At 36.7% G+C, this 21,704-nt stretch overlaps 1 protein-coding gene across 1 annotated transcript; it reads left to right on the top strand.

The window, feature by feature from the left end:
- The first annotated feature begins 2,225 nt into the window (after window positions 1-2,225).
- On the top strand, window positions 2,226-6,803 carry SLN (sarcolipin). Its single transcript, XM_061440204.1, has 2 exons — window positions 2,226-2,334; window positions 6,211-6,803. The coding sequence occupies exon 2, from the start codon at window positions 6,286-6,288 to the stop codon at window positions 6,379-6,381; it is 96 nt and encodes a 31-aa protein (XP_061296188.1). The 5' UTR covers window positions 2,226-2,334; window positions 6,211-6,285; the 3' UTR covers window positions 6,382-6,803.
- The last annotated feature ends 14,901 nt before the right edge of the window (window positions 6,804-21,704 follow it).

Here is a 21,704-nt window from a genome sequence, read left to right as displayed (position 1 = left end):
ACCAGGAACAGCAATCCTTGGAATAATGTTAGACAAACTTAAATGGGACAACCAAACAAACAACGAAACAGACTCATGAATAAGCAGTAGGATTTTATCTTTCAAGTTACATTTCATTGGTAATTGAAATTGACCAAATAAATGAAATTAACAGTATTGGTGAGCTGTGTTGTGATATGCTAACCCTTCCCCATTGTATTTAGCATTTTAAATATTGGAGAGCTAATTCCTATTCTAACATATACAAAATAAATGCTTGCCCCATAAATCCAATACCAACACATGGTACAGTACAAGTAACTTAATCCTGCAAGAATTATAAAAGATAAAGGCTTTTCAAGAATCAGATTCCTTTACTTAAAATATCTTGCAAATTTGAGATTGTGTCTATGTAACCTCAAACATGACTAAAAAGTAATATATACTTTTTTCCTTTTGGGTGCTGATATTAAATTTTCTCTATACTTTTATATTTTCAATATATTATAATAAATATATAACTTTTTAACTGGACAAAAATTAATTTTGAGTGGTTAATAAAGGAATGGGTGTGACTCAGTGAGTAGGGAAATATTCCTAGTATTTGAAACAATCTGGCAAAGTCTTGGAAGCAAAAGACAGAAATCTGACTACATTCAAGGAGTTTGCCAGTGTTTGACTGAACTATAATTTCTATATCCTACCTATCACTTCGTTAAGCCTTGTCTTTTTACAAGGCATGTGACAACAGAATGTTGTATTAAGGTTCCCCAACATTGAGTTTATATCAAAAATGAAGAAATGGAGTGGAAAGTTTTTGTTTTAGTAATATTTCTAGTTCATGAGGAATAATGGGGAAAAGTTTGGAGAAGGAAATGGCAACCCACTCCAGTATTCTGGCCTGAAGAATCCCATGGACAGAGGAGCCTGGTGGGTTACAGTCCATAGAGTTGCACAGAGTTGGACATGACTGAAGCAACTGAGCATGCATGCATACACAGGGAATTTTCTTTATGTCTTCCGGGAATATATTATTTTGACTGATGCTACCTGGGAATTCAGAGGGGAAGTTTGTTCTGTTATCTATAAAGAAAGAATTTGATGAACAAACACAGTTGCTGGGGTCATGCTTAATGGATGTATTTTCAAGTTCAGTTAAATACTTTGTGTTCATTTGTTCATTCGGGTCCAACTCTTTGTGACCTCATGGACTGTAGCCTGCCAGTCTCCTCTGTCCATGGGATTTCCCAGGCAAGAATACTTGAGCGGGTTGCTATTTTCTTCTCCAGGGATCTTCCTGACCCAGGGATGGAACCCATGTCTGTTGCATTGGTAGGCAGAATCTTTACCACTCAGTTGCCAGGGAAGCCCTGTTAAACACGTCAGAGGTTCCATTTACAACCAGACACCTAAAATGTTTATTACAAACTCATTCTAGTAGTCAAATGTTAGTAAATGTTTATATTTGAATGTTACACAATTTTATTTCTTTCAGATATATTCTATAACTCACGCTTTCCACTAGTTTTTACCAGTTCTCCTGCTACCTCCAGTCTATCCAAATGACTGAGTTTTGCTGTATGGGTTTACTGCTGTATTAGTACATTGACAGAGATATATAAACCATGGCTTCCACAGCTGTTTCAGATGAAACTGTATATTAATGTGTAAACTTGCAACATACAGCTTAGCCGGAAAGTTATGTGGAACAGGTGATTGGGGAGATAGCTTTCACCACTTGGACTGAAGTCCATTTTGAAGGAGCTAAAAGATACCTATCGAATTCTGGTGCATGTGTGTGGTTTGAGGAGTGTGTGTGCACGAAGAGAATTCTTTATACTTCAAAAAAGCTGAAAATATGGGTGGTTAAATGAAGTTACATTTTTACACCCTCATATGCTAAGTGGAAGAGGCAGCCAAATGCAGTAAAAATTTGTTAATATTAGTGTATCATTCTCGGTTTACAGTGTTTTGAACACATATTAGAGATACTTGTGAAGATGTAAAAGATGAATTTAAAACCTACATTAATTGTACCGAAAGTCAACTGGAAAGAAAAGGATTTTAAGTCCTTGAGCTTTTATTAATAATACAAATTCGCAGCCAAAGGAATAGCCTTAGTCAACACATTTCCATGTCCCCCTAAACACAAATAGCCTCCAACCTTTGGAGGTTGTTCCTTCGAGATGTTTCACCAGTGACATCACAGTGATTGCCACCTCCCTTGGACTACTTTAGGCCCTGCCCAGAGCCCAGAAGTCCAGACAGCCTGGGAGACAAGAAGGAGTTGGAGCCCAAGTTGGAGAGAGAGAGGAGAAGCCTACTGCAGCCCAGTGTGTCCTTGACCCTATTCAGGTAACAGCAGGATTTTTAAGCTTAGCATACAGGGTGTATGTGTGTACAAGTTGCAAATAAGAAAAGCACAGGAATATTTACATTTCTTAATGAAATAGACAATGCCTATTGTACAGTGTTTCTTAGACTAGAAAGTGAATATTATTGATTCTTGTTTTCCTTTTTTTCACCTTATGGCATGCATTTCCTCCCTTTCTATATGGCATGCATTTTCTCCCTTCCTATTAAAAAATATCATACAGGAAAATATGTCTTCCATCTTTTCAAAGTCTCCATTCAAAGAAAGTCAATATCAAACAGTTTATTCAGAGTTCTTCTGTTTTTTCACTTTGAATCATATACTGTGATCTTGATGTCAGGAAAGATTTAAAATGAGGCCAAAATTGTCTTTGTGGGTTAACAGCAGAAAAATGGAAGATTTCTGATCTGAGGTTTTACTTAACTTTGGTATAAATGTGTGTGAAATTAGAGCCCACTCCCTATAGATAGCTTATATGTTGATTGAATTGGATTCATTAGAAATTCCCACCTTAACGCTGTGCTTTGTTACTTTAAAAACATACAAAACAACAGCATTTAAGCTATCAAAGTGCAAGATATAGTAAGAGGCAAACCATAGGTAATAAAGAAGTGTGATGAGTAGCTGTCAATTCAGAGACCATTGAAAAAAAATGTGAAGAGTCCATAAAACATACCCTTTGAACAATTATTGTAAGGCAACACCTGTATAAATATCACTCAGGTCAGGAAATTGTCATTGGCGCACTCCAGAATTCCATTCTTAATCACTTTTCTCTTTTGCCTCATCATCAGTAATCATCATCTTAATTGTTGAGCTGGTCTTATCCATGGTTTTCTTTATAATTTTACCATTTCTGTCTGCGTTCCTAAACAATATAGTTAAATTTCTTGTTTTGGGGTTTGAAGAAATAGAATTACATTCTGTGTTTCTTTTTGTAAATTCCTCTTTTGCTTCATAGTTATTTTTGTGAAATCTACCCATCTTATTATGTGGTGCTGTAGTTCATATATTTTATTTGCTCTATAACATTTTAAAGTATGAGCATACCACAGTTCACATTCATTCTATTGCTGATGAACATTAGAGTTGTTTCCAGCTTAGGGATATTATGAAAATGTTGCTATGAACATTCTTATACATATAAATCCTGGTGTATATGTGCTTGAGTTTCTAAAGTAGGAGTGAAAGAGCCAGATAAAAGAGAATGAACATTATCAACCTTAATTTTAAAATGTCAAATTGTTTTCCCAAAGGTCAAAAATTTACACTAGCCAGGGCAGTTATTTGTGGTTATCATTCATGTTATCACTCCTAAGAGTAACCACAATCCAACAACTATTTCCAGTCTGCCAGTTCTAGTTCTGCCTCTAACTTGCTATGTGTCATCACACAAACAACTTAACCTCTCTCTAAAAGTCAGTTTCTTAGCAATAATCTTGCGAGAGAAAAAAATCGCAAAACTTGCCTGAGTTGTAAAAGTCAGAGTTGTTGTGAAGGTCACATGAACAAAACTCTGGACAACTTTCAGCAACATTTTCTGAATATGTTCCTGTTGGGTCACAGTCTCATAAGATTTGATGGGACAGTTATTTTGCCCTCTCTGGGCAAAATAATGGGTTGTTTTGATCATTGTAAATAAGGCCTCATATTTTTTACATATCTTTGTACTTCTTTGGGACTTACTCAAATAAATTAGTGTTTGGACCAGGATTTAATTTCATTAATAAATCCATAAGGAAGAATCTGCTTTAGAGTCTTTAGATTCTTTTGTTCTTAGGCTCCTTGCCTGAATTCATCAACTTCCTGTTCTCCTCTGCTCTGATGTACATGCTTATACATTCTCTCTACTTCCTTAATACTTTATTTTCTTCTGTTTACTTTCTCCTTCAAGCAAATCTTTGTAAAGATTTTCATTGGAAATGGTGTAGAGGGCAAAAATATAAGTAAGAATTAAAAAGAAAGTGAAACATGAATCAGTTACCATTGGTCATATTTTAAACCAACATTCAACAACGTACCTGTTAATATAATCTTATCTGAACTTATGTGTTATAGCAACAATAACATAAAACATTAAAAAGGATCATTTGACTGGTTTATGCAATTAATAATTTGGCACACTAATAATAAAAGGAATATAGTAATTATAATTCATAATTCAGGGGAGACTTCTTCCTCCTGAACTTCCACTTTAGAAAATAAAACACTTTTTCCCCTTAAACTTTTTCTACTCCATAATAGACTTTTGCTCTAAATATTTAAAATTTTATTTTTAATCTTTACTTTCATTTGGTTTGCACATACACAGTGTCAATTATGCCACATCACTGGAAGTAATAATTTTATGTTTCTCAAAGCATGATTTTCCATAAGTATTATCTATACAGACTATAAAGATACCACCCTCACTTTTTGAAGTGTTTACAATATAAGCACATCCTGGACTTGACTAAAAATAGCTGGCACAAGCCCTTGTTGAAATAGAAGTACCCATGGGGTTAACACTTGCTGTTTGGACTGAGTGCCTGTTATGTGAGGGACTTTTGGTTGACCCCAGTAGGCTCTATGCCCAATGCAGGGATTTCAAGAGGCCAAGCAGCTGTTGAAACTACTTAATGCTTTCACAGGGTTAGACAAAGATAGATCAGCTTGAAACTTGAAAAATTATGGTATCCTACCTCTGTATGTAATTTGAAGCAAGAAAAATTCTAAGCCATAATATTTTTTTTTTTTCTGTTTTGGTGACCTTACTTGGTGGTAGCAAAGCAAGCAAGTATGCACACACATTCGCACAGAAGTTGGAGAAAGAAAAATGCAATATTTTGTATTTTATCAAGTGAAAGTCGAGTGACTTTTTGTGACCCAGTGGACTCTACAGTCCATGGAATTCTCCAGGCCAGAATACTGGAGTGGGTAGCCTTCCCCTTGTCCAGGGCATCTTCCCAACCCAAGGATCGAAACTAGGTCTCCCACATTGCAGGTAGATTGTTTACCAGCTGGGCTACAAGGGAAGCCCAAGAATACTGGAGTGGGTAGCCCATCTCTTCTCCAGTGGATCTTCCTGACCCAGGAATTGAACCAAGGTCTCCTGCATTGCAGGTGGATTCTTTACCAACTGAGTTATGAGGGAAGCCCCATAGCATCAATATAATCATCACAAAAAAATAATCAGAACTGTATTGGTCTTTTTGACATCAGGCCTAGAGGAAAAAAAAAAAAAAAGGCTGTCTGTGTAAGTCAATGTTTCTCAGAGAAACAGAATCTACAGGGAGGGTGTGTGTATGTGTGTGTAATATAATTGGCTTATATGATTGTGGAGGCTGGCAAGTCCAAAATCTTCAGGGGAAATTAGAGGCTGGAGACCCAGAGAAAAGTAATAATGCTAGTCCAAACATAGTCTGGAGGTTAGATATCTGAAATCAAAATATCTGGCAGGGTTGATTTCTTCTGAGGCCTGTCCTTGGCTTGCATATGACCATCTTCTCCCTGTGTCTTCATATGGTCTTCCTTTTGCATATGTTTGTGTCCTAATCTCTTCTTCTCATAAGGATAACAGTCATATTGGATTAGGACCCATCTTAATTACCTCATTTTAATTTAACCCATTTTCATTTAACCCATCTGATTACCTCTTGAAAGACCCTATCTCTACAAATATAACCACATTCCTCAATTAAAAAAAAATATGTATATAGTTGCATCCCAAGATACTGGGGATTAGGGTTTCAACATGTGAATTTAGAGTGGGGGATACAATTCAGCCTATCACACATTTCCCTTCCATAATGCTTCTATTTCTTTTGAGGAAAGAATGCTCACTAATTTCTTATGTTTTCTTTGTTACTTTCTAATAGGAGGTAAGGACAAGCAGGAGGTCTTTGGTGTGCCCTCAGAAGTTTGCCTTCAGTTCTCACCAAGCCACTCTGAGAATGGAACGATCCACCCGGGAGCTGTGTCTCAACTTCACCGTTGTCCTGATTACAGTCATCCTTATATGGCTCCTTGTGAGGTCCTATCAGTACTGAGATGCCACAGCTCCTGGAATTGACTGCAATGCTCCAGGGCTGTCTTCTGTATGCCCTGACATCCCACTGCTGTCATGGGATGCCTTTTCTGGCACCCCATGGCACTTCTGACCAGTTCGCACAATATCTGGGGTGCCTCCAGAGCTGCTCTCAATGGCTTCAAAATGTTTGCCAGTAAGCATTAGATTTTTTCCCCATTTCTTACTGCAAATGTGTTATACAAGCCGCAAGGTTAAAAGTAAACTGGATTCATGATGACATAGAATGTTAACAAGCTCCTGATCTGTCTCACCACACATCCCTTCAACACACACTCAGCAACCAAACTCTAAATCAACTTGCCAGAAGAAAGAAATGTTAAAGGAAGTCTTTGTCAGCCCCTATAACTATCATGTGAATAAAGTTAAGTCAACCAAAAATAAGACTTTTAGAATTTATTTTAGCTTCTATTTGTGATACTGCATTTAATCCTTGACTGAGACTGAAGTGACAAATGTTATAATATTTCTAGCATTTGAGATAAGCCAAGATCTTCCAACTGCTGAGGATTTGAAACCAAGTCAATTAAGAGTGTCATATTTCAGACAATTCCATTGGTTGAGTGTTCCTCAAACTTGCCTTCTGAATTAGTCCCAAGGGCAAAGGGAAAATAAATCCATTTCACTAGGAGGTCTGGAATACAGCCTGAACTGTTCACTAAAAGCACAAAATTTCTTTGAAGCCTTGTTTTATCATTAAAATTGACAAAGGTATATTTTATTCTGTAATATCTCCATTTGCTTTAATATATATATTTACATTATTTCCCCTTGAGTAAAACTGAAACATGAGTCATGTCCCTAAGAGGTGCATATTCCAGTTTGGTTATACTCATTATGCAAATAGAGCTAGTCACTAATAAACTACAGTTGTAACAGAGAATAGAAAATACAACATTCATGTTTGTAAATACATGAAATAGACATTTCTTAATCCTGTTGCTAGAAAACCCCACACTAGATAGATCACATTTGTTCTCTGTGCTAATCTCAAGGTAACCATGGAGAAAGAGAGTACTGTTAAGCCTCATTTTTCATAGTACCCCTCATAAAGTCAATCCTTACTGAATGTAGCCTATCACTGCCTTTGCCTGCCTAGTGTTGTGATTCTCATCCCTGTATGCACAGTTTGTTTATTTAGGGGTGATTTTTCAAAATATTTATTCTGGGTCCTCCTCACACTAATTAAATAAAAATCTCAGGGGGTAGAACCCAAGAATCTGCATTTTCCAAAAGTCCTCTAGATAAATATATTATGTAGCCAGAGGTGAGAAACACTGATACCTATACCAGTACTTCTCAAACTTTGATGTGATTATGAATCACTGGGAGGACTTTTTAAAATGCAAAGTCCAATTCAGTTTGAATTCTGATTTTGTCTGTATTGGGGTCTGAGACTCTGCATTTTAAACAAGCTACTTAAAGATGCCAGTGCTATAGTCTATGGTCTCCACAGACTTAGCAGATTAGAATTGTGGAATTAGTACATTAGAATCACCCAGAACCTTCAGAAAATGACCCAAGCTTGAGCCCTATTTCCAGGAGTTTCTAACATCACTATTCCGGGATTGAATCTGAGCATTATTTATTTTTAAAAGGATTCCAGGTGATTCTAATATGCAGCCAAGGCTAAGAACCCTGAAAGAGATAAAGGAAAAAAAGTGTTATTATTTTGATGGGTTCCCACAAAATTTGAGAAACAACAGTGTATGGTCCTCAATGTCATGTTCCCAGTTTCAGGGTCAGACTACACACATATGGATATGCAATTGTTAATGATTTAGTGCGCAGTATGCTAACTCACGGGCACATGGCTCCATGCCCCTTGGTAGAGAGTTACTAGTCCTTTTCTTACTCAAAGAAAATCTCAGAAAATCTACCAATGTTTGTATATGTGTTCGAGAAGGTATGTGTGTGGTAGTGGAGAGGGGAATGGACAGAAAAATGATAAATTCTGTTCCTCTGAGTGTTGGTGCCAACATTTACAACAGGTACCATTTATTGAGTCTATTGTATATGAAGCCCTGAATTGGGCACTCCCTATGCATTATTTCCATTTAGTGGATGTGAGAACTGAGGATCGTAGGCCTCACTAACCAGATATGAGTAGTGAAGCTAGGATGACAAAAATGCCAGATTAATTTCTGTTGGGGACTGCATACAAACCATGCTTAATTATAGATCTCTAAACCATTAGAGTATAAAAATTTACCCTCACATTCTTTAGCATTGCAAAACATCAGCCTAGTTAAAGATAATAGTTGTAATTTTCTATGCATATTTCTTGCTTGTCAGTCCTCACCTGCTTTTTCTCTATTTTCATGTGATTGGATCTACTGATAGAATCTGTTATGGGTCACTTTTGAAGAGGTAGGACATCCTTTAGCTGGGACTAGTAATTTTGCCTTATTTCTCCCATGTTCAAGAGTCTTAGTCATTATTAAATTCCAGTCTCATTTAATAGTCTCTTTTTATGTATAATCTTTCCTATGGCCTGAGTTTTCCTGAATCATCACAGTACTATATCAATATTGGCCCTAGTCACTCAAAAGCTGTCCAGTTACCCCCAAATAAGATGCTAGCTCTCCTCAGGAAACAAAATGCTGAATTATGTTTGCTAAACAAAATTATAGCTCATAGACTTGAGCTTACATAGCTTCTCTCTCTTTAATTCATTCATTCATTATAATTATGTGAAACTACAGGTAGCTTATTGTACTAGTCCCTGGGGCTAAAATGGAGAATGAGACGAACAAGTTCCGTTCTTGTGTAGAATATGATTTACCAAAGGAGACACAAACAGATGATCATCATGGCATAAGCTCTTTGACGAGGGAAGGATAGGATGTTACTGGAGGAGATTCTAGGCAGAGGGGACAGCATTAATAAAGATCTAAAGGTCAGAAGTGAAGTGAAGTGAAGTCGCTCAGTTGTGTCCAACTCTTTGCAACTGCATGGACTATAGCAGTTCCTCTGTCCATGAGATTTTCCAGGCAAGAATACTGGAATGGGTTGCCATTTCCTTCTCCAGAGAGAATGACATAATTCAGGAAATTGAAAGTATCTGCTAGCTGAAGTATAGAATACCTCTCCAACCATTGGCAGAAGTTATACCTCATAAGGACAGATCTCAAGATTCTGACTTGAGTTGATTTCTGAGTTGAACTACTCTGGGATCCCTCATTGTCAAGCCTCCTGCCACTGACATTTCTCTAAATGATGTCTGTACCTACACAGATACTAGACTTTGAGTCTTGGAACACCTCGCAACATTTATCCATAACCGTAAGAACGGTCCTCCCCAGTAACCATCATACTGTTTGCACAGCTCTCTGTTGGGTAATGGTCTCTTCCTATAATAAATTCTGGGATACCAAGATCCAAGAATATCTTAAAGTTCAGCTGCTCTCACAATGCCAACAAACCATACGAATTTTAAAAGGAAGGTGCTGTTGGCTTACACTTTTCTTCCAGTCTCCCCTAAACTACTTAATTGGGTATCTTTTGGAACATCTCATTTTTATCCAACAATTTTTTACATTGAGGTAACACACATGCTTTTATCAGTTTCTAGCAGCACCAATACAACATCTGGTCACCAGCTCCTCTCCCTAGAACTGCCATGTAATTAAGCTTTTAAGCATAAGAAATTATCCAGATAATTCATGATACAAACCATAGCTCTAAGAAAAAAGCCCCAAGATACTCCAACCTGATCAGCCTTTATAACCACATTTCCATCTCTGCTCCATTGACCCAGAGATGAGTGTGTGAATATTGTTATAAAATGATAGTACTGCCATTGTTTTCTTCTAATTTGGGGTTCTCAGTCAATCTAGAAGCTATCTCAAGGGGAAAAGCCCTCTTTCACTTCCACTGGGACCTAATACTTTTTGCCATTCCCACCTGTCCCTCAGTTATTTTGGTACATGATCCTTGCCATTCCTACATGGGGTTCCAGAGCCTGTCTCAAGAAGGTAGGGTTCATCGGTCACCACCTTGAAATTCCATCACCCAGAATCCTGTCCTGAAAGCCCAGAGCACCCCCAGTAGTTAGAGACAAACTAAACAAATTCTGTCCCCTTTTCTTCTGAATATGTTACCTCTTCTGGGTATATTTTATTATTATCTTGCTTTCAGAATGTCTTTTAAAAAATTTGACACAGAAGAGCCTTCTTAGTGGTTCCATGTAGCTTCTCTTCTGTTTACCTATCCTTCTTGTACCCCTTCCCATCACCTCTTATTTCCAACCATTTTCAACATTTGTAGTTTTCAAGTGTGCCATGCTCTCTTATCAATCCTAAAGGAAATCAGTCCTGAATACTCACTGGAAGGACTGATGCAGAAGCTCCAATACTTTGGCCACCTGATGTGAAAAGCAGACTCATTGGAAAAGACCCTGATGCTGGGAAAGATTGAAGGCAGGAGGAGAAGGGGATGACAGACAATGAGATGCTGGATGATATTACCGACTTGATGAACATGAGTTTGAGCAAGCTCCAGGAGTTGGTGATGGACAGGGAAGCCTGGCATGCTGCAGTCCATGGGGTTGCAAATAGTCGGGCATGACTGAGCGACTGAACTGAACTGATGCTCTCTTATACTGCAGTGAGCTTGCACATCTATTCCCTTTGCCCTAAATTTCCTCTTTTTTCCCCTGACATTAATTTGTTAAGATTGCAATTAGGTGTTACTTCTTGAAACTTATCCCCAGGCAATTCCATTTTCTGAGCTTCATTTCGAACATGCTCATAGCACTTATCACATTCTATGATTTGTTTTTGTCTCTCCTATGTTTGTTTCTCATCTATGGGGACTCTCTTCAATGCTAAATTTTAGTTCCTAGTTGGTCCATTACTATCATTAGATAAGTATCTATTGAACATATCAATAAATGTTTGGTTAGATAGAAAAATCCTTGGGATAGACATGTACGCATTTCTATTATTAGATTCTTGAGCTGTGCCCCCACAGTATAATAAAGAGGGGGCATGAAATCTGTAATTCTAACAGTTCTGTTACAGTAATGAGCAAACTAAACTTCTTTTAAATTATGAGCAGTTGAAGCAACTTTTCCAAAGGCAGTTTACTGCTCTATGAAATATTCATGGTTCTTGCTTCTTTTGATCTAAATCTATCATCATTCTGAATAGTTTGAGATGTTTATGATTGACTCATCAAACCCGGTATATTGGGTACATTTTAAAATTTATCTACAAACAAGGTAAATACTGGGGAAATTTCATTTTTCAAACTTCATACAGGTAGGGTTAATTAACTTCACTTATAAACAGCATATTTAAATAAATCTTATTTCACATCTACTGTGTTAGGAACTTATGTATTTAATTTCCTTTTATTCTGTGAAGTGTTTATCTTTTATTGATAACTTTTATTTTAAAAGGAGAAGGTTGAGGCTGAGAAAGGACAAATAACCAGCTCCCAAACACAGAGCTAATGAAACGCAGAGATGACAGGCAGATTCAGTTCTTTCCAACTCAGATCAGAGAGAGCTCTTTCCAGTCACCATGGCTGCTCCTCTGTGCTGTCAGATAGATTCTATGGCAGAAGGCACAGTCTCTTACTCTGGACTTAAAGCGCCAAAGATGGCATATATCAAAAACCTCTAGGCAAACACTTTAATTGCTCTACCACTCAATCATATGGGGTATACAACTTATAGAATGATGTTTACCAAGAGTTTAAAACTAAGTCTTGGGATCATCTTTTCTTTGTCTATCAAAAGAGCAGTGGACAAGAAGGAATAAGAATACTCATGGCTAATTAAGCTAATAGAAATTATTGTTGATTAAAATATTTGTTCTTTGATGCCAGAGTTGTTGCCTGCTCTGGGTCCATCATGTCCCTCACTGGTGGTAGGTCTTCTTTGTGTGTATCTGGGTGTGGGTGTGATCATGGGTGTGTGTATTTATATTTGCTTAGTTATGCAGTTTGCATGCGTACTAAGTTGCTTCAGTCATATCCAACTATTTGCATCCCTATGGACTGTAGCCTGCCAGGTTCCTCTATCCATGGGATTCTCCAGGCAAGAATACTGGAGTGAGTTACCATTTTCTCCTCTAGGGGATCTTCCCAACCCATGGATCGAATCCAGGTCTCTTATGTTTCTTGCATTGGCAGACTGGTTCTTGCCAATGCAAGTAGCCTTTAATACCAGTTGGAGGTCCATCTGGGGAAAAACTAACCAAACATAGTGAACAAGCACAGAGATATATGTTGTTGGGGAAATATTTTATAGGCTATGTGCTGCGCTTAGCTGCTTAGTCGTGTTTGACTCTTTTCCCACCAGGCTCCTCTGTCCATGGGGATTCTCCAGGCAAGGATACTGAAGTGGGTTGCCATGCCCTCCTCCAGGGGATCTTCCCAACACAGGGATTGAACCCAGGCCTCCTGCATTGCACACAGATTCTTTTCTGAGCCACCAGGGAAGCCCTTTATAGGCTATATATTTTATCAATTATATCAAATTATCACACATACATTTTATGTTCGCTTTTAGCAATAGACTTAAAGCAATCAGTAGTACATGTCATGAGTAACTATACTCTGCAATGACTTCACAAAAATTTTTTCTTTCCATCTTGAACACTGAGGCAAAAGTATAGCTAGAAGTAAAACAGTAGCTTGGCATTTTGATAGGGAGACAAATACCCAGTAAACAGTACTACTGATTTAGTGGGATAGGTCTTATAGGAGTGGTCTAGGTTTTAGGGTCAGTTGTCTATCACTGCTGTTGTCTTCTTCTTGACCTTTTGAAGGTATATTTTCTCTATTTGAACATTGTTTTCATGGTGAGTTTGAGGTCAGAAATCCTCTCACAAGTCCAGTCCAGTTCAGGGCCTTTTAAAGTGGGGAATATGAAGTCTAGAATTAATTCCTTTCAGTTTCACTGCAGATGAACTAGTTAAGAGTTCTTCCATCTGGATTGGAGAAAATCCTTTAAATAATGCCTTTTCCAGTATGCACAGTCTCCTGGTTGCTGTTCATGAAGCACCTGACCTTCATCCAAAGATATATTACTGTGTTGAACTTCAAAATGGTCTTAGAATGTCCTTTTAGTAATTCAATTAAACATTACAATAATGTAACATAGCAAAAAGGAGCCATCTAGGAAGTGAGTCTTAGGCATCAAATACCAAACCTCAAAGACAATTAACAATATAAGAATTTAATATCCACAAAGGTACACTACTGAAACATGGTTTTTCTCTTTAAAATTACCCTCATTTCTGCCAACTATAGCCAAATTAAGACCAATTTGTTGGCAAAATAAGTCTGGTTTCAATAAAATTGTCCTAATTATTTGCCGAAGAATTGATGCCTTTGAACTGTGGTGTTGGAGAAGACTCTGGAGAGTCCCTTGGACTGCAAGAAGATCCAACCAGTCCATTCTGAAGGAGATCAGTCCTGGGATTTCTTTGGAAGGACTGATGCTAAAGCTGAAACTCCAGTACCTTGACCACCTCATGCGAAGAGTTGACTCATTGGAAAAGACTCTGATGCTGGGAGGGATTGGGGGCAGGAGGAGAAGGGGAAGACAGAGGATGAGATGGCTGGATGGCATCACCAACTCAATGGACGTGAGTATGAGTGAACTCCGGGAGTTGGTGATGGACAGGGCAGCCTGGCGTGTTGCAATTCATGGGGTCGCAAAGAGTTGGATACGACTGAGTGACTGAACTGAACTGAACTGAATTATTTGCATAAGTGAGCATAATTTGCATAAATTATCATATAGGTTCATTTAAATTTGATTTTGCTGGAAATTTTCATGAGGAATCTCAACTTGAACTTAAAAAAACACCTCTCAAGGAAATTATCCTGTGGTCAGTTTAGAAATAAACAGCTTCAGGACAAAATCCTTTCTTTCTCCTTAACAAAAAATTTCCATTCTTCACACTTTCTCTTACCAACACATAACCTACTATACACATACAGTCCTTTAAAAATCTTAATTTCTAAAACTACGTGCTACTTTATAATAATTTTAAAAAAAACATAAAATATACTAATAGTCTAAAACATATTTAGTCTCTCTGCTATAAGAAGTCAAAGTAAGTAAGCATAGAATTCTTTAGCAATAAATGCTTCAGCATGTTATCTTAATTAAAAATGTTTTAGGCGTTCAATGAATTCCTGTAATTTAACTTAATTAGCAAAATTTAAAGCTTCAACTTACCAAAAATATGCAGAAAATATTTTTAGATAGACATATCGTAAAGCAATTATTCTCAAAGAGTTCACCTAAAAATGTTTAAACCATTTATCTCTATTTTATTACTTACAAAAATATCATACCAAGTTATGTTTCTTCTTGACCATTTTGTAAAAGAGATAACATGAGCTTATTGACTTTCAGTAAACCTACATACAATAAAAGTAGTATGCCTAATGTTGATGATTCTAAAGACATGTATGTATTAATTAAATCAACAACTTAAACTAACTTTAATACCAAATACTAACTTGGTATTAACCAATTCAGCATTAACCAAATGTTGAACACTTCCCAGATCCCATGGACATGAGTTATTTGGCTTAATTTTGGCCATACCACGTGGCCTGTAGGATCTTAGTTCCCTACCAATGGATTGAACCTAGACCCCCAGCATTGAAAACGTGGAGTCCTAACCACTGAACTGCCAGGTAATTCCCTTTATTGTATTTTTGAAAATTATATAAGTGCTTATTTGTTCATGTCAATTAAATACAGGCAATTTACAAGTTATTTTTGGAAAATGCTATTTAGAGATAGAAATATGTTTACAACATACATACATAGATATACATACATCCAGATAGACACAGAGATCTCATACTTTTTATTTTAAAACTCAGTTATGAGTCAGAGATTACAATATAAAACTCACCAGCAAATACATTATAGTTGGAATAAGTTTATTCACTTGGATTTAAAAAAGGCTTATTTACCCTTGTTTTGTTTTTGTTTTAGGTTCTACGGATTGAGCCAAGGCTAGTCTCAGGCTATGCGGGCTGTGTTTACATTTAAAGGACATGATAAAAGTTGTCAATTCAAGCTTTCTCCTGGAAGTACTCATTCACTCATTTGAAAAGATGTTTATGAAGCCAATTTCTCTGTGTATGCAAAAGTCAGTTTTGGAATGTCAAAAGGGCCCCATCATGATCATTGCTTGGCAAGATATGTATTTTCATGTATTCACTCCATTTTTGGACTCCCCTGATGGTCTAGTGGATAAGAACCTTCTTGCTTACACAGGACACAGGTTCAATCCCTAGTCCAGGAAGATTCCACATGCCATGGGACAACTAAGCCTGGGAATCACAACTACTGAGCCTGGATTCTAGAGCCCATGAACTGCAACTACTGAGCCCACATGCCACAACTGGTGAGGCCTGTGTGCCCTAGAGCCTGTGCTCCACAACAAGAGAAGCCAGCACAATGAGAAGTCTGCACACCACAACTAGAGAAAGCATGCACATGGCGGTGAAGACCCAATGCAGTCAAAAATAAACAAATTAATTAATTAAATTATTTTTTAAAGTATTGGCTCCATTTCAATTATATATGAGGTCAACTAGAGTCCTTGGGGTAGCTGCATGTCCAGGAGCTTGTCAACTTTAGAAACGTGATTTCTATTTTCGTTTAGCTTTATTTTACTACAAACTGAACAATTTCTAAGGACAGAATACTGGGTCCCAAATGTGCTGTTTGTGAGCTTGGCTCCTCAAGGTGTCACCCTTGAGTTAGTTCAGCTCTTTTGTGTCTTCAGTTTCTTCCACTGACAGTCTAAAACCACCATGGGGGCTTGGAGTACACAGTTTGTATGTGTGTTGCCAGGTGAGCTGTGAACTAAGTGTCATGATAGGGTGCCCCATGGCACTGCTACTTGTCGCAAATACTTTCACTAGATTCCTGGTGGCCAGAAGGAGCCCTGTCTTTAGAACTGAGTGGATTCAGTCTCTCATTCAATTAATGTCAAATGACTGGTTGAGACCATATATATACATTTCTTCAATTTTAAACACATTAAAAAGGTCAGCAAACACAGTTCAATCAAATGTTCCTTCTAGGCCTTTCCTGCCAAGAAAATTTCCCCTCAGTCCCAAACTTAGAAATTCCAACTAATCCCCTGCTCAGGAAAAATACAGGTATCTCCTTAAGACTCCAGTTTTAAGAGTCCAAATAAAACTCATAGGACTGTCAAACTTCAGATAAGAAGGTCCATCCAGGTCCAGGAAGCATAGATCAAAAAGAGAATCAACCCATAGAGGACAAAGTCAAGATACATTATAATTAAAATGGCAAAAATTAAAAATAAAGAGGAATATTAAAAGCAACAAGGGAAAGGGTAGTAAATCACCATGAATAAATCTAGTAGGAAGATTAAAAGACAAAAGTAATAAAATCATCTACGTCTGCAATAAATAGTTATGAGACACATAAAATAAAAAGATGTAAAATATGATATGGAAAACAGTAATGTGGGAGAGGGAATAAACGCACAGGATTGTTAAAATGAGTGTGAAATTAAGAGATCAGCAAATTAAAATAGTTTATATGTGTTTATATATACTATTATATATATTGTATTTATAAATTGGCATATATAAACCTCATAACAACCACACACAAAAACTCTAATAAATAAAAACACAAAGAAGAGAAATACAAACACAACACTAAAGATGGCCATCAAATCACAAGGGAAGGAAACAAAAGAAAAAGAAAGGAACAAAAAAGAACTACAAAAGGATCCCCAAACAATTAACACAATGACAGTAAGACATACTTATCAGTGACTCCTTTAAATGTAAATGAACTAAATGTTCCAATAAAAAGGCACAGAGTGGTTGAAGACAGAGTGGCTGCCTGCAAGAGATTCACTTCAGATCTGAAGACACACACCAACTGAAAATAAGAGGATGGAAAAAGAGATTCCATACAAGCAGAAATAAAAAGAAAATTGCAGCAGCAACACTTACATCAGACAAAATAGACTTTAATACAAAGACTGTAAAAAGAGACAAAGAAGGACATTGCATAATGATAAAGGGATCAATCCAAGAATTAGGATATAATGATCATAAATAATGCACATCCAACAAAAGAGCATCTAAATACACAAAGCAAATATTAACAAACAAATTGACAGTAACATAATAATAGTGGGGCATTTTAACATCCTACTTACATCACTAGACAGAGTATCCAGATAGAAATGAGGACAGATTGGCCTATATGGCTCATTAGATCAAATGAACTTAATGGAACATTCCATCCAAAAGCAGTAGAATACACATTCTTTTCAAGTGCACATGGAACATACTCCTGGATAGATCAATGATCGACCAGAAAGCAAGTCTCAGTAAATTTAAGAAAACTGAATTCCTATCAAGTATCTTTTCTGATCACAATGCTGTAAATTACTAGAAAATGCAATTCAATTACTAGAAAAACACTGCAAAAAGCACAGATACGTGAAGGGTGAGCTATGCAACTAAACAACAAATGGAATACCTAAAACAATCAAAGAAGAAATTAAAAATACCTAGAGATAAATGAAAATGAAAACACAGTGATCCAAAATCTCTGGGATGCAGCAAAAGCAGGTCTAAAAGGCAATTTAATAGTGATACAAGTCTACCTCAGGAAATAAGAAAAATCTCAAATAAACAACCTAACCTTACCTAATGATCTCAAATAAACAACCTTACCTAAAGTAACTAGAAAAAGAACAAATAAAACTCAAGTTTAGTAGAAGGAAGGAAAAATCATAATAATCAGAGCAGAAATAAATAAAATAGAGACTAAAAAATGAACAGAAAAAAAATCAGTGAAACAATGCTGGTTCTTTGAAAAGATAAACAAAATGATAAACCTTTAGCCAGACTTATGCCTCAAAAAAGAGAAAAAAATAAGTGAGGAGGAATTACACCATACAGAAAAATAAGCTTAAAATGAATTAAAGACCTGAATGTAAGACCAGATACTATAAGACACTTAGAGGAAAACATAGGCAGAACACTCTATTTTATAAATCACAGAAATGTCTTTTTCAATTCATCTCCCAGAGTTATGGAAATGAAAACAAAAATAAACAAATGAGATCTAATTAAACTGAAAAGCTTTTGTACAGCAAAGGAAACCATAAACAAAATGAAGCAAAAAGATAATACACAGAATGAGAGAAAATATTTGCAAATGTTGTTTAATAAAATGCTTGTTTCTAAATTAGAAGAGTCTTGAATTTGAAAGTATGAAGTATGTTGATTGATTATTACTGTGGGATTGTCACTAAGTGTGCAAAAAAAGAGAAACATAGCAGACCTGACTGCTATCCTTTGAAAGGCCTTCTTATAAGTTTGGTCCTTGGCTGACATCTGGGAACTTAGATTACAAGAGTGTTCCCTCCACTCTCATCAATAAGAATTGCTTGCTACGACTAAGGTGCTTGTACAGTGTGATTTGTACTAAACCTGCTTTCTTCCTGGGAATCTAGAATTTTGGTATATGCTAGGCAGAATGTATGGAGAAGGCAATGGCACCCCACTCCAGTGCTCTCACCTGGAAAATCCCATGGACGGAGGAGCCTGGTAGGCTGCAGTCCATGGGGTTGCGAAGAGTCGGATACGACTGAGTGACTTCACTTTCACTTTTCAATTTCACGCATTGGAGAAGGAAATGGCAACCCACTCCAGTGTTCTTGCCTGGAGAATCCCAGGGACAAGGGAGCCTGGTGGGCTGCCGTCTATGGGGTCGCACAGAGTCGGACACGACTGAAGCAACTTAGCAGTAGCAGCAGGCAGAATGTGAGGCTTCAGAGGTCGTTCAGTGGTCAAGAATCTGCCTGCCAATGAAGGAAATGTAGGAAACATGGATTTGACTCCTGGGTCAGAAAGATTCCCTGGAAAAGGAAATGGCAACCCACTCCAGTATTCTTGTCTGTGAAATCTCATGGATAGAGGAGTCTGGCAGGCTACAGTCCATAGACTCACAGAGTTGAACATGACAGAGCAACTGAACATGCACTCAAATGATATAAGATTGGTCTCTAAAATTTACAAACTACTCATGTAGCTCAATATTTAAAAAAAAAAAAAATCCAATCAAAAAGTTGACAAAAGACATACATATACATTCTCCAAAAAAGACATACAGGTGGCCAAGAGGCACATGAAAAGATGCAAATCAAAACCAATCAGAATGGTCATCACCCAAAAGATCTACAAACAATAAATACTGGAGAGGGTGTGGAGAAAAGGGAACCCTTCCACACTGCTGGTGAGAATGTAAATTGTACAACCACTGTGAAGAACAGCATGGAGATTCCTTAAAAAACTAAAAATAGAGTTATCATATGATCCAGCAATCCCACTCCTGGGCATATATATATCCAGGGAAATACATGGTTTGAAAGGATACATGCACTCCAATGTTTATTGTAGTACAGTCTGAAGTCAAGAAAGTTGATTCCTCCAGCTCCATTCTTTCTCAAGACTGATTTGGCTATTTGGGGTCTTTTGTGTTTCCACATGATTTATGAAATTTTTCATTCTAGTTCTGTGAAAAATGCTATTAGTAATTTGATAGGGATCACACTGAATCTGTAAATTGCATTTAGTAGTATAGTCATTTTCACAGTCTTGATTCTTCCTACCCAGGAACATAGAATATCTCTCCATCTCTTTATGCTGTCTTTGATTTCTTTCAGCAGTGTCTTATAATTTTCCATATACAGTTCTTTTTACACCTTAGGCAGATTTTTTTCCTAGGTGTTTTACTCTTTTTGTTGCAATGGTGAATGAGATTGATTCCTTAATTTCTCTTTCTGATTTTTTGTTGTTGGTATATAGGAATGCAAGTGATTTCTGCGTATTGACCTTGTATCCTATGACTTTTATAAATTCACTGATTAGCTCTAGTAATTTTCTGATAGTTTTTTTTTTTTTTTTTTTGAGGGGTTTCTATGTATAGTAGTATTATGTCATCTGGAAACAGTGAGAGTTTTACTTCTTCTTTTCCAATCTGGATTCCTTTTATTTCTTTTCTTCTCTAATTGCCTTAGCTAGGACTTCCAGAACTATGTTGAATAATAGTGATAAGAGTAGAGACCCTTGTCTTGTTCCTGATCTTAGAGGGAATGCTTTTAGTTTTTCACCATTGAGAATAATGTTTGCTGTGGACTTATCATATATGGCATTTACTGTTGAGGTAGATTCCTTCTATGCCCATTTTTTGAAGAGTTTTTAGCATGAATGGGTGCTGAATTTTGTCAAAGGCTTTTCCTGCATCTATTGAGATTATCATTTGGTTTTTATCTTTCAATTTGTTAATATGGTGTATTACATTGATTGATTTTCATATATTGAAGAATCCTTGCATCTCTGGATAAACCCAACTTGATCATGGTGTGTGAGCTTTTTAATGTGTTGTTGAATTCTGTTTGCTAGTATTTTGTTAAGGATTTTTGCATCTATGTTCATCAGTGATATCAGCCTGTAATTTCTCTTTTTGTGTTGTCTTTGCCTGGTATTGGTATCAGGGTGATGGTGGCCTTGTAGAATGAGTTTGAAAGTGTTACTTCCTCTGTAATTTTTTGGGAGAGTTTCAGAAAAATAGACATTAGCTTTTCTCTAATGTTTGATAAAATTTCCCTGTGAAGCCATCTGTTCTTGGCCTTTTTTTAAAGGGGGGGAGTGGAGATTTTTGATCACAGTTTCAATTTCAGTGTTTGTAATTGGGTTACTCATAATTTCTCTTTCTTCCTGGTTCAGTCTTGGGAGGTGAACTTTTATACGAATCTTTCCATTTCTTCTAGGTTGTCCATTTTATTAGCATATAATTGCTCATAATATTCTCTTATGATCCTTTGTATTTCTGGGTTGTCTGTTGGAACCTCCTTTTTCATTTCTAATTTTGTTGACTTGATTTTTCTCTTTTCCTCTTGATGAATCTGGCTAGTAATTGTTAATTTTGCTTATCTTCCAAGATGCCAGCTTTTAGTTTTGTTAATCTTTGCTATTGTTTCCTTCATTTCTTTTTTATTTATTTCTGCTCTGATTTTTATGGTTTCTTTCCTTCTGATGACTTTGGGTTTCTTTGTTCTTTTTTAAGCTGCTTTAGATATAGAATTAGATTGTCTATTTAATGCTTTTCTTGCTTCTTGAGGTAGGAATTTATTGCTATAAACTTCCCTCTTAGTACTGTTTTTCCTGAATCCCATAGGTTTGGGTTGTCGAGCTTTCATTATCTTGTTTTTAAGAATCTTTTGATTTCCCTTC

Source organism: Bos javanicus, chromosome 15 (genome assembly GCF_032452875.1).
Source record: "Bos javanicus breed banteng chromosome 15, ARS-OSU_banteng_1.0, whole genome shotgun sequence".
NCBI lineage: Eukaryota > Metazoa > Chordata > Mammalia > Artiodactyla > Bovidae > Bos > Bos javanicus.
The sequence above is the reverse complement of the archived record's forward strand: the minus strand, read 5'-3'. Positions and strand labels throughout refer to the sequence as shown.

Coding starts and splice junctions, on each gene's coding strand:
- SLN (XM_061440204.1), top strand. CDS start 6,286: ATGGAACGATCCACCCGGGAGCTGTGTCTCAACTTCACCGTTGTCCTG.